At 41.7% G+C, this 19,060-nt stretch overlaps 1 protein-coding gene across 3 annotated transcripts; it reads right to left on the bottom strand.

Moving 5' to 3' along the window:
* Window positions 1-3,311: 3,311 nt before the first annotated feature.
* Window positions 3,312-18,597, bottom strand: LOC139471192 (cdc42 homolog). Of its 3 annotated transcripts, none has more exons than XM_071253477.1 (5): window positions 15,806-15,857; window positions 9,594-9,718; window positions 7,476-7,658; window positions 6,649-6,846; window positions 3,312-5,218 (listed from the first exon to the last, which is right to left on the bottom strand). In XM_071253477.1, the coding sequence occupies exons 2-5, from the start codon at window positions 9,702-9,704 to the stop codon at window positions 5,126-5,128; spliced, it is 585 nt and encodes a 194-aa protein (XP_071109578.1). In that variant the 5' UTR covers window positions 9,705-9,718; window positions 15,806-15,857; the 3' UTR covers window positions 3,312-5,125. The 3 variants fall into 3 exon arrangements, with proteins under 3 accessions (XP_071109578.1, XP_071109579.1, XP_071109577.1); XM_071253478.1 differs by lacking the exon at window positions 15,806-15,857 and adding an exon at window positions 11,535-11,583; XM_071253476.1 differs by lacking the exon at window positions 15,806-15,857 and adding an exon at window positions 18,513-18,597 and having other exon boundaries at window positions 3,313-5,218.
* Between the last annotated feature and the right edge of the window lie 463 nt (window positions 18,598-19,060).

Here is a 19,060-nt window from a genome sequence, read left to right on the forward strand (position 1 = left end):
TCCAACCTATAATAGTGTCAGTCGGTTCAGGCACCAGCAGTTCCGACGACGAGATCTATGGCATGAGCGAGTCAGATTGCGACTGAAATTATCATGAGACGGCCCCTCTAACGCTCTGTCATTTCCCCTACCACAGAACGTGCAGTGCATGCGTGCTTGCGCTGTTCCTTCCACGGTTCCCCTACGTGTCATGTACACATTTCTATACAAAATTACATGATAGTTTCTTAAAGAACTTCTTCCGTCATGGGTCTTAAAATATTCAGATTTTGTTAGGTACAGGGTATGCATGGTCAAGTACCGTATTGATGTTTCATACACTTTTCTGGATTTCGAGTTATTTTGCAATTCATCGTTCTCATTTGGAGTCAAACGGACTGTAGTTGCTACACTGTGGCCATATATTGTTGTGTTGTTGATGCATATGACACAGATTCCGGACTCGTCGCCCTTTGAATTCATATCCACATACACCACACCCCTGACAATGCAGGTATACAGGTGTGCTCAAAACAGCCAGGCAGCGATACCTCGAAATGTCTCAACAAACCGTGCAGTGGCTGGTTCAATGTTCAACTCATGTCCCAGATTGCTACTTTCATTCAACCGAACGTGACTACAGCGGTATAACGAGGAGTAGCTGAATGTTGTTTAACGCCTCATTCACAGTATTTCAACTGAACTAAATCACGCCCTGGAAATGCTCGAATATGGGCATTAAAACGAGTGGTTGACATCATTAGCAGCGACCCCGCATCATCAGCAGGCTCATCCGTTAGTCGGCTTTTAGTACTGTATTTTAAATAGGGAATATTCTGCCCTGGTCGGTGTTGTTCCGAGTTGAAACGTACCTTTGAATAAAAGGTGAGGTGAGGTGAGGTGAGGTGAGGTGAGGTGAGGTGAGGTGACATTGGGTTTAACGTCGCGTCCAAGATTATTGCACTTATATAGCGACGTGCATGCACGTGTGTGTGTGGCTGCTTGTACTAGTCCGGACTGATGCCGATTTATATTAGTCGCTATTCGGCTTGTCCCGGAATAACACGAGTTGGTCACGAATGTGTTAGTGAAGTAAACATCTGTAACAGGACAGGCTTTGGGCACTTTAAGACACCATGACTTTGCGTTGTGTTTCTTTTATTCAGAAGATATTAATGCCGAAAATACTAAAATAAAGTGTCTATGGTCCCTCTGTCTGTCCTTTACAACCTCAGTTCGTTAGATGTAGGGAGGTGATTCACAACAAAATATAATCAAGTTTCAACAGTTTATTACAGAAAAATAAACAAAACGAAAAAACCCAACTGTATCAAAATATAAATACGAACTCAACAACAATTACAAATCAATCAATCAATCCTAATCAAAAATCCTACTTATACCCTCAAAATAAAACTCAAAAGCAGCCTAAAGCAAACCCCTCACTAACCCACTTTAATCCCTACAACATCCTTAACACAGTCTATGAAAACAAACCACCCTTTCAAACCTCCAAACACAATTGGTCTATGTAGCTACATCACATAGCTGACATTATTTCCTGATTAAATCCACCCGTCCAACCCAGCTTTCTAACAATTTACCCAATAATACTAAAGTTGCCACAGAATTTAGATCTTTATTGCCTAAAATCACTAGGGATTGGGGAATTGTTCGTCCTCCGAACACGGTAATTTGGTGTGGTCTCCCTCACCTGTAATGATCTTCCCGATCATGCAAGACAATGAGAGCATGTTGTTGTTGCATTAGGTGTTTAAGAGGTCGCCTTCTGCCTAGGCAATTTCGGCTGACCTGTCCCTCTTTGGGACTCCTGTGTGTGAGAAGGGTTCACATATCTATTGTGATTTCGGTGTTCACATAATTTCTGTTTTTGCATTGATATGATTTCTATTTTCTTATATTGATATGATTTCATTTTTATCCTTGGCTGTTCTGTTTATATACGTTCGAGCAGCTGTCCATCTCTCAGAAATAGAGTTAGTTTGGCCTTCGCTATTGCATCTCTTGGCTTTAGGAGATCTATGACAGATAGCGGATCTAACTGCAATTCTTGTTTTAACCTAGCCCGGGCTTGACATTCTAGTAACAGGTGGTCAATGGTTTCAGCCTGATTGCAAGATGAACAAACCTTGTCATAGTGCTTTTTGTGACCAAGTCTGAGGCGTGAGATAGCAGTTTCAATTTTCCTTTCATTTGAGTATGAGTTTGGCTTTTGTTGGACCTTGGGTTGAATTTTGTATAGCCATCTGCCGATCTTACTTGCGTCCCATTGGGCTTGCCATCTTTTTGCTATGGAGCCTTTGATTTTGCTTTTTATCTCTAGTTTACTAAAGGGAATAGGCTGTATATCCGCTTTGTCTAGAGCTAGCTTCGCCAGTGAGTCAGCTTTTTCATTTCCATGAATATCTAGGTGAGAGGGGATCCAACACAGCTCCACCTGTTGCCCTTGGTCCGATAGTTTTGTATATTCGTATAGAATATTGTTGACTGTGTTTGGCCTGGAGTTTGAGTTTCTCCCACTGATGGCCTGAAGTGCACTTAGCGAGTCTGATAGGACGACTGCCTTTGCTTCCGGGAGTTCTGGTATGAGTTTGAGTGCATGATGAATTGCCTCCAATTCAGCCGTGAATACTGACTGACCATCAGGCAAGCGAACTGAATGTGCTTGGGGTTTGGAGCTGTGGATATGGATCCCGTAACCAATGAGAGCATTCGCGCCTATCTCTTATATACTCGCAAGGACACGTAACCTCTGGGTCAACACGTCTAAACGATGCAGCCACTGGCTAGTCCAGTCTGTCACCAACCAATCGGAGCGCTCTTACCATACGACCCACGACTGTAAACACTAAATCGGCATGCATCCGACAAACGCACGTGCCCGCACTTGCCCGGGGCAAGATCTGAAACGTGCTGTCCCAAGCGAACTACATATCGGTGAGGAGCTATTAACCACGTAAATGCTACCACCTATCCTACATAATCAGAGGAAATTTCAATATTTCTACACATCCAAGGGAGACAACTCTTGTGTTTTTTTATTCCGCCAGCCCATGAAAATGCAGTGAAAAAGATGAACAAGCAGTACACAAGACACAGTCTACCTCCCTTTCAGAATGTTATATTCTTACATATATATTTAATTTGAAAACAAAAGCATTGTCGAAATATTAGTCGGCTGAGCCGTTTTAACTTAATTTTACAGGATATTATCATCAGGGATAATACTAGGGTCACCTTAAATTTGAAAAAAGGCCCACATTTTCAAATACAATGGGACATTTTAACATTGTTCTGTATGGGCAAGTGTGGGTGTACATCTGGAATTGTTTGATAGGCATCTGGAATATTTGAAATTTTCACATAAAGGGACCTTGTCAGAAAATTCCTGGAGTGAACCCTGTATCATTATTTTTTTAATTTAATGCGACGAACAAATCCAAGACACATGTCCTCCTACACATTTCCATAATGATTAAGCCCTACAAGCCTTGTGGTTATACTGAAGAAGATTCTTAAATAATCAAAGTGTGAATTATTAAAAAATTAGAAAAGGTTTGTTTTTTCTATTCTACTGGCATGAATTTGAATTCTATTATGCAACACTTCATATTTCAGATTTCTAGACGTAGTGGTAATTTTTAAAAACTGTTTATGCAGTTAAAAGTACATAGACGAAAGGACACAAACCAAGGGATAAAAAACTTCATTTCTTTTATTTCAGTATGTACATATGTCCAATACAAATATTGCTATTTACAACGTCAATTTCAACACATCATTTTTTATATAGACACTCGTGTTGATCTCTCCGATTTAGTATTATTAGGGCAAATGTATGTGATCATATCTACGTATTTCTCAGGAACATGATATGATGGCGGTTATCAATGTAACGGTCGTATATGAAGAGTTCTAAATACAAAGTAAACTAAAGAGTATAGCAAAATGGCATTCAGAAAAATAAGAATAAAAGCTATAAAATATGGCAACACAGGCCAGGATAAAATAAGAGATTATTTTAGATTTAAATTGTGTATGCATATTTTCATTTGCCGATTTTATTAAAAGATTAGAAAGATTATTTATCCAAGGCAAGAAATATCCAACCAAACCCGACCCAACCCAACCCAGTAAAATGTTTGCATATTTTCATTATGCTTTGTAATATATAATGTTTTGTTTCAATGAGGAATGTGTTATTTCAAAAAAGGAAAGTGCTCCTCGCCAAATATGCCCGATGAACAAAAATTGATTTGTAGTGAGGTTGTGTATTTGTATACACAGGAATGGATACACGTATTATTAATGGAAATATGAACATAAATTAAACATAAATAGTGAAGTTTTGTGTGCATTTGTGCGAGTGTGCGTATATGCATATGTATGTTTGTTTTCCTGAAACAATTTAAACACTTACATTGAACAACAAAACTTATACTAGAGGTATCACCAAATATGAAAATGAGACAACCACGTGATTCTACTGAGGCGCTAAGAAAATAGTATTTCAGGCAGGAAAATATCAGTTGAGTTCCGATTCTTCTGTTTCCATACTTCCTTTAATTTGTTCCGGGTAAGTTTGGCATTCAGATCCGGAATTCTAATTAATCAGGCCAAACATACTTCTGTTTGGTTTCACGTCGCGGTAAGAAGTATTCCAGTTAAATCATTTCGCAATTCGTCGTTTTGGACCCATCGTGTTGACCATTACCTTTCCTCACAGAGACACATGGCTACCTCTGCATCCACATTTCAGCAGACGTAGAACTAGGCACGGAAACTGTTAACCGAGCTAAACATATAATTGCACTACAAAGGGAGAGAGGCTTCCCGTTCCACCATTGGCCATCACAAGTCACAGCACCATCTATGTACACATGTCTACACTTGACTACGTCACAGGCGACGTGACTTAATAGTGACATCCGGTCTTCGTGATGCTTGTTTTGCCAGCTTGATGTGCACCAAGATAATTTCGCTGTTGACCGACGATTCAAGTTCAAGTGTTGCTATTAACAAGGTCGTGAGTAATGTTCTATCCTGTTAGATGAAAGTGTTTCTCTGCGTTCACCATCATCCACGAGACGTCTTTTTAGCAAGATCTGTCCATGTGATACCTCTATCACAGAATGACACACTTTCTACCGGAAGGTTTCCGCTTTGGTGGGTCCAAGGCGGTCAGGATGGCCTCGTCAAAAACATTCTTCAATCCACGCTGCCAGAATAAAAAGAGTAAAGATAAATCTCAAATGATGGGACAGAAGAAGAATCCATTTTTCAACGCTGATTAAATTTCACTTTTGAACAATACAAATACGTATATTATTGGAACGGACTGGTTCGCCTATCATGCGCTCCCTGCTCTGAACAAGAGGTGAGCAAGTAGCCCAGTCGTATACGCCGCCGGAATGCGCTGTGTTGGGTTGCGTCGATGTAGCATGACAGAAAACTGGGATCGTGGGTTCGAACCCCGGTTCAAAAGTTTTACCCCTAATTAGGACCGGACTAATAGTTTGGTATGAATCAGATAGCTTCCCCCAGAGCATAAGTATGACGCTAATTGTTCCCGTATTTTTTAAAGTGAGTGAGTGACTTGGGTTTAACGCCGCTTTTAACAGTATTCCAGTTATTTCACCTCGGCGTGTTAACTTAATGTGGGAGGAAAGCCCGAAGTGATGCAGGTATGAGACGTTTACCACTTCGGTGAAACCCACGAGCACGGGTATGATGCTGACAAACCTAGAAACATAATCGGGGCGAACCGGGATTCGAACCCACAATCATAGGTTTCTGGCTTGCCTAAGGGACGCAACTCTGCACAGCGAATCGCGGCGCCTTAGACGACTGGGCCACCCGTGCCCCTTTATGTTTTATAATGATATGGAGGCGCACAGATTATGTTTCTATAGGTTTGTCAGCTCCATATCCGAGCTCGCGGGTTTCACCAAAGTTGTAAACGTCAGAGACCTGAATTATTTTGGACTTTCCTCCCACATCTAGCTGACACGTGACATATCTCAAACTATTATGCAAAGCAGTGTTTAAACAAACCCCCTCGCTGACTAATGTTTCCCCAGCTGACTTTGATATGCAAAGTAAGAGGTCTAAACTTTGGTTCACGCCAAACGAGAGATTGTCATGGATTTTTACACGACAAGGGTGGGTAACTCTAATAACAATTGACTGACGTGAGATCCGGTTTATCAATAACTGCATGATGCACAGATATCTGCGCGTACTACCCGTCGACCCAGTTCAAGGAAAATGTATTGTTTTATATAACTGAGTGGGTGAGTATGGTTTTACACCACTTTTAGCAATATTCCAGAAAATATCACGGCGGGGGACACATTGTACCCATGTTGGCAATCGAACCCGGGTCTTCGGCGTGAGGAGCGAGCGCTTTAACCACTAGGCTATCCCACCGCCCCCATGGAGTAATATACCGTAACGTAATATAAAGCAAATTGTGCACACCGAGTTTTATGTTTATAAACTTCCATAAACGCAGTAAATACTAAAGTTAGAGGGAAATGCATTACTTTATATAACAAGTTATGTGTTTTCATGCAAACCAAATTAAACAAAGTCGGAACGATTTCGTTTCCCACACACCACGCTTATCAAATCATAGAGAAAGTTCACCTGTGTAAGGGCAGAGCACTCTACGTATTTGGCAGCCTTCACGTTCTTTGCGAGTTGTTTCCCCTGTTCAAATGTGACGGGTCGCTCCTTCCTCTTGGCTAGTTTGTTGATGGTCTCCAGGTCACCTCGGAGATCTGTCTTTGTCCCCACAATAAGGAACGGCGTTTCCCTAGAGTGGTGCATTATATCGGGGATCCACTGGAATAGAATGAGGAGACGTTCGTATCATAATGACGTTTCAAGCAGTAAATAGTGTCATATTTAGAAGTAAAGGGAGAATGATTATCGTTGTAGATATATGTCTTCAGAGTGAATCCAGGAGCAGGATACTGGTGAATTTAGTTTAGATTCGAACTCAGAATCAGCGGATCCTGGCAACTAACAATGTCACCTGTACGTTCTGTTAAGACACTAAAACTGTGATTTCTAGGAAAACGGTAGGTTTTGTGATTTTTGTTTTTTAGATAAAATAATGTCAATGTGAAAGTATATGGATTCGGGGGCACCCCTAAAAATCAGTGGGAGGAGGAAAAGAAATGTATGGTTGGTTTAACGTCGATGGGTAATATGAAACAAGAAACCAAATTAGCTAATTCGTCTTATACAAAAGAAAAGTGCGGTCGGGTAGCCTAGTGGTTAAAGCGTTCGCTCGTCACACCGAAGACCCGGGTTCGATTCCCGACATGGGTACAATGTGTGAAGCCCATTTCTGGTGACCCCCGCCGTGATATTGCTGGAAAGTTGCTAAAAAGGCGGCGTAAAACCATACTCACTCACTCACTCACACAAAAGAAAAACTCGTCCTCGTGTAAATAATGACAGCTCACCTTTTCTTTGATGTTTGTGTATGATGAAGGGGAGACGACTGAGAAACAGAGTAGGAACACGTCTGTGTTTGTGTAGCTGAGGGGTCGGAGTCGGTCGTAGTCCTCCTGCCCCGCCGTGTCGAACAACCCCAGCGTGTACGGCTCTCCCCCGATAATCACAGTCACCGCATAGTTGTCAAATACCTGGGAAACAAACAAAGAAAAACACAGTGTCAAACCTGTATCAAATGTGTTATAACCGTAACATAAATCAACAATGATGTGTTTTTTATATTTGTTCAACGCCAAACTCCATATCCCAGCTTAGTGACTGTTGCCTGTAAATAATCGAGTCTGGGACAGACAATCCAGTGATTAATACTTTGAGCAACCTCCCGCGCCGTCGGGGAACGACGACGCGCAATCAACTTTACCACGTAAAACATTCCACCCGTAAAGATCCGGGTTAGATTAAGTCTTCAGCAATCCATGCTTGCTGTATGGCGAGTATGCTTGTCGTGAGAGGTGACTAACGGGATCGGGTGGTCAGGCTCCCAATTGCGTAGATCGATGCTCATGATGTCAATCACTGAATTGTCTAGTCCAGACTCGATTATTTACTGACCGCGGTCATATACCTGGAATTGCTGAATGCGGCGTTAAACAACAAACGAAACATAATCCATTCAGTGCCAACGTACAAGCTCAGACATATTCTGACCCAAATCTCCGCAGGTATGAATGAAAGCCAATGTAAAACGCTAAGAGAGAGTTCTATGAAGACAATGAACTCTAAGGTTACAATGACGTAGATATAAGTATACATACATTTAATCATCTATTGTGCTTCTAGCCTAGTGGTTAAAGCGTTCGGTCGTCACGCCGAAGACCCGGGTTCGATTCCCGACATGGGTACAATGTGTGAAGCCCATTTCTGGTGACCCCCGCCGTGATATTGCTGGAATATTGCTAAAAGCGGCGTAAAACCATACTCACTCATTCACTCACTCACTATTGTGCTGCTATATAGGTTTTTGGGGCGGTCGGGTAGCCTAGTGGTGAAAGCGTTCGCTCGTCACGCCGAAGAGCCCGACATTGGTACAATGTGTGAAGCCCATTTCTGGTGTCCCCCGCCGTGATATTGCTGAAATATTGCTAAAAGCGGCGTAAAACCATACTCACTCACTCACTGTATCCCAGGTTATTATTTAAGCCTACAGTGAATTGAATAACAATTCAAAAGAATCCATATGTCATACAATAGATTCTATCAAGAACATTCAAGACCGTGGCTTCACATTATAGGGAAGTCTGTCTCTCAGTCTCTGAAAAACAAAACATATTTGCCATTCGCTCAGCCCTCACTTTAATGCTATGGCCCGAAATGAAGCAAGTCTAGATTTTCCACATTTCACTTGAGTCCTTTCAATTTAAATGGAATTGTTTGTTTCTATCAAAATTACATATTTTAAGAGACTGCGTTTGGGAAAGTATTTGGGGCATAGTTGGGAAGAGACCACTCACGTATATACAGGAGAACGGGTGTTTTCCACCCAACCTCACTCACTGCGCAGGTAATCCTGTTGGATGTATTTGGTGCACAGCATACAAGTATTTCACACCTCATCACAATCACCTTATAACCCCACCCCACTCACCATGGGCAGGTCATCCTGGGGAGACCTATTTGTAGTACAGTATACAAGTGTGTCCCACCACCACATCCCAACCCTATCCCACCCCACCCCACTCACCACGGGCAGGTCATCCTGGGGAGACCTATTTGTAGTACAGTATACAAGTGTTTCCCACCACCACATCCCAACCCTACCCCACCCCACCCCACCCCACCCACAACGGGCAGGTCATCCTGGGGAGACCTATTTGTAGTACAGTATACAAGTGTTTCCCACCACATCACCCCCAACCCTACCCCACCCCACCCCACTCACCACGGACAGGTCATCCTGGGGAGACCTATTTGTAGTACAGTATACAAGTGTTTCCCACCACATCACCCCCAACCCTACCCCACCCCACCCCACTCACCACGGACAGGTCATCCTGGGGAGACCTATTTGTAGTACAGAATACAAGTGTTTCCCACCCCCCACCCCCACCCCTCCCTTCTCCACTCACCGTGGGCACGTAATCCTGAGGGAAGGTGTTTGTGGTATACGAGTACAGCATACAGGTCTTCCCAACGGCCCCGTCCCCGATCACAACACACTTCAGGGTCTGCATCGTCATTATCAGTTTTCACTCTGAAACAAAGCAATTTACTTTTTTAATATTTCCTTTAATCACAACAAATACTGGTACACAAACTATGATTACTACAGCATAGATACCCGAGCAACAAACAAACTACTTGCTACATGGTAAAATAATAATAGCAGTCTATTTACTTTGTGCATATTTCCACACCACTCAGAGGCATGCTATTATTACCCCGGCCATTCGATTATTGTGCTCGCAAGAATCATTCTCCGCTCCCTGGGGAGAATACAACCCGAGCTGCCTGTTAGGCGCTAGAAGGTTAACAAACACATTGCCATCTCATCCTACCGGGTACCCATTCACTGCTGGGTGAACAGAGGCACATTTCAAACAAAGTCACTTTCCCAAGGAGACACTACATGTGTTACATGTGCTTCAGGGGCGGTCGGGTAGCCTAGTGGTTAAAGCGTTCTCTCGTCACGCCGAAGATCCGGGTTCGATTCCCGACATGGGTACAATGTGTGAAGCCCATTTCTGGTGTCCCCCGCCTTGATATAGCTGGAAAATTGCTAAAAGCGGCGTAAAACCGCTCACTCACTCACATGTGCTTCAGTGTTGGGCAGGACCGAAGCCCTGGAAACTCTCAGGAGCCAAGCTGCCGAAACGCCGACTCTCTGACGTTGCTTAACTTTATCTGAATTGTGACTTGTGCGCGGTGCACAGGACCACGTGCACCCATATGCCATTGACGTGTATAAACGCTTGCAAATAAATTGCATTTCATTGGCTCACCTAGCAATGTTTGGCGTTATGTTTCCATAAACCGAAAAAATAGGCCACGCCCACTAACAGACTACTGTTTCCTGACTGATTAATGATAGAATCTTTGGGGATTTTGTCGGGTTATTGCGCTGAACGATGTCACTAAGTTAGTGTTGTTGTCTAAGTTAATCATTGTCTTAATGACTTAAATAAGCAGTAGCTTATTGTAATCGGCGTGTTCATTTATAAAAATTAATGTTTTTTTGTTTTTTGTTGTTGTTCTGAGCAAAACGATACCGGGGTACACATCGGCTTTTACGTTTATACCCCCGTAAGCGAAAAAAATATTGATGTCAATTCTTAATTCAAATAGTGCGTAATGTTTAGATTAAATGAACTCTGACTGCCCAGAAACGGTCCTATTCAACCGAAATGTTGCCCTGAAATCTCACAATCAGTCCGGTTATATTACACTGCTATCCGCGATGCCCGTTCTCGTCTTTAACCTGATCACTGTCTGTGTCGGACCACCTCCGTGGTCTAGTGGTAGAGCGTCCGCCCGGAGAGCGGAAGTTCCGGAGTTCGATGCCCGACCGCGTCATACCAAAAGACGTTAAAATATGGTATTTGTTGTTACCCTCTCTTGCGCTCGGCATTAAGGGGCTCGGAGTCAGTATACTGTGTCTGAGTGGGGTGTTCATGTCATACGGCATGGTATCTCAGTGAGCTAGCACATGGACATCAGTCCAGACTAGTACAAGCAGCCACACAACCACACACACACACACACACCCACGTCGTTATTTAAGTGCAATAATCTTGGACGCGACGTTAAACATCATTTCATCTCACCCCACTGTCTGTGTCACCGTAACTCCCTTGACAGCCTGCGCCAAGTCTATACAGCCCATTTTAATACAGAGCTCCAACCTATTACAAGCCTGTCGACATAACTCGCCTTTCCTGTTCACACCTCGTTTATGATAAAAAACACATGCGAATAAGCTGCGTAAGTTCATAAGCGGTAATTCACAGCCGAAAAGGTATACATTATTCACGCCTCACCTGGTTATATGAAAAGCAAAATTTAATCAGTACCTTGTGGTCCTGATCGAAAGAATGTAAGACCGTCCACAATGTTTAATGCGCCCTTCTCCACAGCAAGGAACTGAGTCATTGAACAGACATATACGCGTTGAGTATTGTGCAAGTGTTAGCCGAGGCCCGAGCTCTGTTTGCTCAGTGACTAAGCTGCTCTGCAGAGTATATATGTATATGTCCACACGTACAGTGAAACTGTTAACATGAACGTTTGGGACCAGGCATGTAGTGAGGGAGTGGATAGGTGGTTGAGTGAACGAGCTCTGTTTAACGAGGCTTTGTACTTTGATGACAACTTTAGTCCTTTATATCCCTGTCCTGTCTAGCCAACCTCCGCGGTGTAGTGGATAAAGCCCCGGCCCAGAGAGCGAAATGTCGAATCCGAGCCGGTCATACTAAAAAAACGTTTTATTTACAGACCGTCATATAGCTGGCATAATGCTGAGAGCGGCGTTAAACAACATAAAAACAAACTACGATGTGCAGGTTTTTTAAAATAATAAATATCCTTGGAAATCCAACGCTGAGGAGGTGTTACGTGTGTATCAAGGGTACGAACGCAGTAAAGTATGCCCCTCTTCAGTACAACTTTCTATAGGAACGCTGTAGCCCTTGCATTGAGACGAGGAGGGGCGTACCCCAAACTGCATATCGGAGTTCGGAGGGTTTAACATACAAAGTTACGAACAGTGAAATATGTCATCGCGTGTGTAGAACTATGTACACTAAAGTACGTTTATAACGAACACGCTTATAACGAACTGACCGATATAACAAACTTATTGTTTAGTCCGACCATTTGTTGTATAAAAGCTGTATATAATCCTATAACGAACTACGGTTATTACGAACTAAAATTAGTGGTCCCTTTGAGTTCGTTATAACCGTAGTTTACTGTAATCTGTAAACTACGGTTATAACGAACTCAGAGTTTGAAAGAACGTACTGCTGCAAAAATATATATTAATAGTCGATAATAGCATTACTGATTAAACAAATTCTGCAAGTTATTGCACAGAATATATAATATTGTGAGAGTTGAAAAGCTCTACGGGTGGAAGACTTCATTGTACAAAGGATTTCAATGATTCGAATCCTAGAATATATATACGCTTGTCGTTTGAAAAGACGTGACATTCATTTCAACTCATCTTATATGTTGAGTGAGTGAGTGTGGTTTAACACCGGTTTTAGTAACAAACAAGCAACATCACTGAGGGGGACAACAGATATGGGCTTCACAACTCTGATAAGAGAATCGACCCCGGGTCTTCGGTCTGGCGAGCAAAGGATTATATCATTATATCCGAATGATCAAATGATGCATCCCACGCGTGAATAGCGATTATGTAACACATGTACAGCTAACGCCCTGAAGCATGGAATAATGCTGAAAAACACGTCTACTCGTCATAACTGAGACCCGTGAAGATCCGGGGTAGAATAGGTCTTCAGCAACGCATGCTTGCCGTAAAAGGCGACTATGCTTGTCGTAAGAGGCGACTAACGGGATCGGGTGGTCAGGCATGTGACTTGGTTGATGCATGTCATCGATCCCAATTGTATGGATTGATGCTCATGATGTCTATAACCTGATTGTCTGGTCTGGACTCGATTATTTACAGCTGGAATATTGCTGAGTGCGGTGTTAAACAAACAACAAATAAAAAAAACAAGCAATATAACTGAATAGGTTTAAATCTGAAAGGGAAAGAATCTTTCCATCCACGTTACTAACACTGTCATTAAGTGTGAAGTGAAATCACTCTTCAACCAATCAGCATCAAGCATCAGTTAACATCATCGCAGAATACACAATGAATGCTCCCCAGTTGAAGCATCCAGCAATCACAATATCAAATCTTTAACTCAGAAACGATACCTCTCTGTACTGATTTTCAATTAGAGTGCAGCCTGCAGTTGGGAGCGTTCATTGTTTAGTACTCCCCCGTGTTGTCCATTATTATGTGCGTTCGTCATCACGCTAGAAATGCCAAAGGGTGCAGCATGTCGTGTCGGGTCTTTCACCGGGACAAGAGGGTGCACAGAGTATGTTGTGCTTTCTTTGGCGGATATTGAATTGTTCCTGTTAATCCTAGAGGGTGAATGGGCGTTGCTCCGTGGGTAATACTTCACGAATGTGCAGGGTCGGATCCATGAATTTAAAGGGGTTGGGGGTGGGGGTGAGGGTGGGTGGGGGTTCACTTGGGCCACTTGTAACTTCAGTGGGGATGGGGGTCCACCCAAAAGGCTACCCCCCAAATCATGTAAACTATATATGTTATCTTTTCTTTAACAACCACATGAACATGTTATCATGGTAGGCAATGAGTATACAAAAAGTATACAAGTGAATAAGTGAGTTGTGTTTAACGCCGCTTTTAACAGTATTCCAGTTATATCGCGGCGTGTCAGCTTAATGTGGGAGGAAAGCCCGAAGTGATGCAGGTCTCAGACGTTTATCACTACGGTGAAACCCACGAGCACGGGTATGGTGCTGACAAACCTAGAAACATAATCGGGGCGAATCGGGATTCGAACCCACAATCATAGGTTTCTGGCGTGTCCACGGGACGCAACTCTGCACAGAGAATCGTAGACGACTGGGCCACCCGTGCCCCCGCAAAAAGTATACAAAATTTCATCAGGTGCAAAACAGTGTTGGTGGGGGTGGAGGTGTGTGGCCACCCCTAGATGTGTATGTTCCCCCGTCGCATGTAGGGGTACACAGTGTATACAAGCCTCGTAGGTGTTGTATAACCGACATCTTAGTAACTCTTACTCTCTCAGTACACATATTGTATCTAATTCTACAGCCGTCCCCGAATATGTCGAATACTCGACCAGAACAAAACCAGTACTTATTACCCAGGGCTTAACTTCTGATATAACGAAATGGAATGTATAATTTAATAGTCGACCAGAACAAAACCAGTACTTATTCCCCAGGGCTTAACTTCTGATATAACGAAATGGAATGTATAATTTAATAGTCGACCAGAACAAAACCAGTACTTATTCCATAGGCTTAACTTCTGATATAACGAAATGGAATGTATAATTTAATAGTCGACCAGAAAAAAAACCCAGTACTTATTCCATAGGCTTAACTCCTGATATAACGAAATGGAATGTATGATTAATAGTCGACCAGAAAAAACCCAATACTTATTCCCAAGGGCTTAACTTCTGATATAACGAAATGGAATGTATAATTTAATAGTCGACCAGAACAGAACCAACACTTACTCCCGAGTAAGGTTGAACTTCGGATAAAACGAAATGAGATAGATAGTGAATAGTCGACTAGACCAAAACCAATACTTACTGCTGCGAAGGGGTAAACCACGTTTATAAGGAGCTACTTTTGAACGTCCATTAGAGTGCGATACTCCCGGAGCTGGCAATATTTCGAGCTGTCGTTCCTGTAACTTTTTATACCAACGCCTAATCGCCATGCAGAAAAACAATCACAATAAAACTGATCGGCAGAACAAAGCTACACTGAGCTCGGACACACCGCAGCAAGGGCCCAGTCAGCTGTACTGGTGTTTATTTGTTTGTTTATTTGTATAGCGCCGCATTATGACTATATGACGACAGTCTGTAAATAATCCAATCTGAACGAGACAATCCAGCAATTGACATCATGGGCATAGATCCACGGAATTGGGATACGATGAATTGCATCAACCAAGTCAGCGAGCCTTACCACCCGATCCCGTCATTCGCCTCTTACGACAAGCATAGGCACCTTTTAAGGCAAGCATGGGATGCTGAAGACCTATTCTAACCCGGATCTCCACATCCAGGTGTACTGTATGTTATCTTATACAAGTGAGTGAATATTGTTTTAAGACGCATTTAACAATATTCCAGCAATATCATGGCTGGGGACACCAGAAATGGGCTTCATACATTGTACAGATGTGCGGAATCGAACACGGATCTACGGCGTGACGAGCGAACAGTTTAACCACTAGGCTACCCCACCGCACCTTATATGAAAGTTACGCGAGTAACAAATTCGCATGATGAATATTAACTGGTATTTCACCCCAAAAGAAACCTAAAAATCAACATAACTTACATCAGTAACGAACTGGTCAAACTGTTCACTGACATAGGAGTGACACGCAAAATATCACAGGAGCTCCGGACGGTGGTGATGGCGGTCTTAAGTCTCTGTTCGTGGGAAACCCCCTACCACCAACTCCATTCATTTATAAAAACCGTGATACAATGTGGTGCTTAGTTATATTACTCACCTCAAGTCAAACCGAGAGCTACAAGTCACTGTTCCCACCAGTGTTTTCTTTGTGCGAAGACTGTCGTGGAAGAAATTAAAGGACTTAAAGCGTAACACTTCTTGATTTAAAACCTGTGTTGCTATGGAAATGATCACAACTAGCGATAACTTCCATTATCGTGTCAGGCAAGCTGTTAAAGGGTGTTTTGCGGAGCAGTGTTAATGAGGCACGGAAGGGAGTGTCAATGAAGCATCAACGGCATATACTAACACTGTAAACACAACATCCAACGACCGTTCTTGTTTCCAAGGTGACGTTTTTCGTATTACATGATTTACGTATGTTCTGTTTCCCAGGTTTTCAACTAAAGGAGTTTGCCTAATAGTGTGTACATCTAACACCGACGTCTTCCCCTCCCCCAACCTCGACTATCCAGTGTGATACACCTCAGTTCTATAGTCAGTCGTACCAGGGAGTCTATATATTTTGGGTTTGTTTGTTGTTTAACGCAACACTCAGCAATATTCCAGCTTTATGACGGCGGTCTGTAAAATAATCGAGTCTGGACCAGACAGTCCAATGTTTTGATCATGAACATCGATCCACGCAATAATTTCCAAGTGTATACTTTCTTTTGCCCAGCTAGAATTCTTTAGACTGTGGCTTTTTAACAACACTCATTTTAACACTACAAATACTGTTTTGGGCGTATTCGGAGGCTGAGCATCCAAATCCCTAAAAACTAAGTTCATACAAATAGAATTTCACCGTAGTCTACCGTGTCAGGCAATCGTTTTAAAGATTCGTGACATCTCGCCGGTATTATCGCACTACACGAAATAGATATTTTAGGATTAACGAAAGGTATTATTATATATGTAACTAATCTGTCTCGTTTATAAGATTATATTACATCAATAGTATCATTACATTACACCAATCGTATTGTTACCTCTGTGAGCGTAACAAAATAGCATGTACAGTAAACTACGGTTATAACGAACCTAAAGGGCCCACTAATTTTAGTTCGTTATGACCGTAGTTCGTTATAAGCATATGTACAGCATATATACACCAGAGGCCAGGACAAAAAATAAGTTCGTCATATCCGTCAGTTCGTTATAAGCGTGTTCGTCATAAACGTAGTTTATATTAATTATTATATAGTGTCGTAGGAATAAGTTTGATTGTAGTTTGTTTTAACTTACCCTTATATATTTACTGTTGTTGTTTATTCTAATAACAATAGTAGTAGTAATAGGATTATTATGAAAGTAATAATTATTGTTTACATTATAATTATATTCTTAATGTCATTTGATTCACACTATTATAAAAGAAACATAGGAAGCCGATAAAGGAATTCTCGTCCTTGTAAATAATGATTGAGGTATTGCCGAGTTGACGTTAAATCACTCACTTGCTGAGTCAAATGCTAACGTACATATGCAAATTGAAGTCGTCGATATGTACACGCTAGTCTGCCTTGCGTGTTCTTAACAGATAGCAAAGCTAGAACCATATCTTCCCAAGGCAAGGGAATTAATTGACTATAAAAGTCCAGTTTACACACAAAAGGCTAGACTGGTATTTCAGGGGGTAAAATGTCACCCCGTCTACCAATGAATACCAACTCGAATCACATGACCTACCGCAGCTACAAATCAATGTCGTTTTGTACCCATATGCATAAGGGGGTGAGACATGAATACGCTGAATAGAACTATCTGGCAATATTCAAAACCCTTTCATATGTCTTTAAAGTTCGTCATATCCGTCAGTTCGTTATAAGCGTGTTCGTCATAAACGTAGTTTATATTAATTATGATATAGTGTCGTAGGAATAAGTTTGATTGTAGTTTGTTTTACTTACCCTTATATATTTACTGTTGTTGTTTATTCTAATAACAATATTAGTAGTAATAGGATTATTATGAAAGTAATAATTATTGTTTACATTATAATTATATTCTTACATGAAGGTGGTGAGACATGAACACACTGAATAGAACTATCTGGCAATATTCAAAACCCTTTCATATGTCTTTAAAGAAAGAAATTAAATACTGTAAACGTTTGTTTCCTTAGCTTTTTTCATCACTTTGAAATAGGCATGAGAAAAAACATACAACTTTCAAATGTAATATTTGTTGAACTATCGGACGTTTCTACTAGGGATGGGATGGGTAACTCGATTACCCGGGTCGGGTGGGTCCTGAGTAAGACCCGGGTACCCACAGGACTACCCGGACCCGTGGTTTGTCACGTGATATATATTGTATGATGACAAAAAATATCTAAAACTCTATGGTTACACTATAAGTCACTAATAAATATCCCATTTCTTTCTGACAATGTACCCATCCCTTCAGACTTTTATATGTTTGAATAAAGATAAAACTTCATACATTAAACTTCAGTATATGCATGAGCGGATCATCTTACGCGTGTATCTGAAAACATTTTGACAGGGCTAAGGTCAAACCTTTCCAAATCGGACAGTTTGTACCTATTTCTAAATATCTACAGCGGATACCCGGGTAGGGTTGGGTACTAGTAAATTTGGACCCATCCCAGCCCTGTAATTTCTACCTGTTCAACTGTCGCTATCGTCTGCTGTGTTAGATTTCAAACGGTTTAACAAACGCCGTTGAGTTTAGGTTTTGATGGATTAAGCACATACGTCATATCTATTACATCTTATTAGTTTCATAAGACCTCTTACCTTTACCACGCAGTTCAATGTAATCCTGGATGGCCAACGTGACACCACCTTCGTTAATGTTGCCAAGTCGCCCACAACACAATTTATATACCAAAGCTCCGGTTGTCTATATTTAGAAAAACTATTTTTAGTTGCCGGTACATCTAAGGGAGACAACCCGTCCATAGGTTTACGAGGCCATGCTTATTGAATTGATAAACTGCGTCAATTGGTTTTGAGCGCGATTGTTGTGATTTTAATAGCAGAAATCGGATTACATTTCATGACTAAGGTGACGAATAATGAACAGGCATTCTACAAAGAAATTGAGCAATAGTTGGTTATATTTGTGTCTACACTTGTAGCAGTAGGATGTTACACTTCCAATATATATATATATATATATATATATATATATATATATAGAGAGAGAGAGAGAGAGAGAGAGAGAGAGAGAGAGAGAGAGTTGGGTTTAACGCCGCTTTTAACATTATTCCAGTTATATCACGGCGTGTCAGCTTAATGTGGGAGGAAAGCCCGAACCGAAGTGATGCAGGTCTTAGACGTTT

Source organism: Haliotis cracherodii, unplaced genomic scaffold, assembly GCF_022045235.1.
Source record: "Haliotis cracherodii isolate W230 unplaced genomic scaffold, xgHalCrac1.p SCAF_22, whole genome shotgun sequence".
Taxonomy (NCBI): Eukaryota; Metazoa; Mollusca; class Gastropoda; order Lepetellida; family Haliotidae; genus Haliotis; species Haliotis cracherodii.

Excerpts from the sequence above, each read along its gene's own strand:
- LOC139471192 (XM_071253477.1), bottom strand. The coding sequence starts at position 9,704 with ATGACGATGCAGACCCTGAAGTGTGTTGTGATCGGGGACGGGGCCGTT. Across the intron at positions 7,659-9,593 it reads CTCAGGATTACGTGCCCACG|GTATTTGACAACTATGCGGT; the intron begins GTGAGTGGAGAA and ends TTTGTTTCCCAG. Across the intron at positions 6,847-7,475 it reads ACACAAACATCAAAGAAAAG|TGGATCCCCGATATAATGCA; the intron begins GTGAGCTGTCAT and ends ATTCTATTCCAG.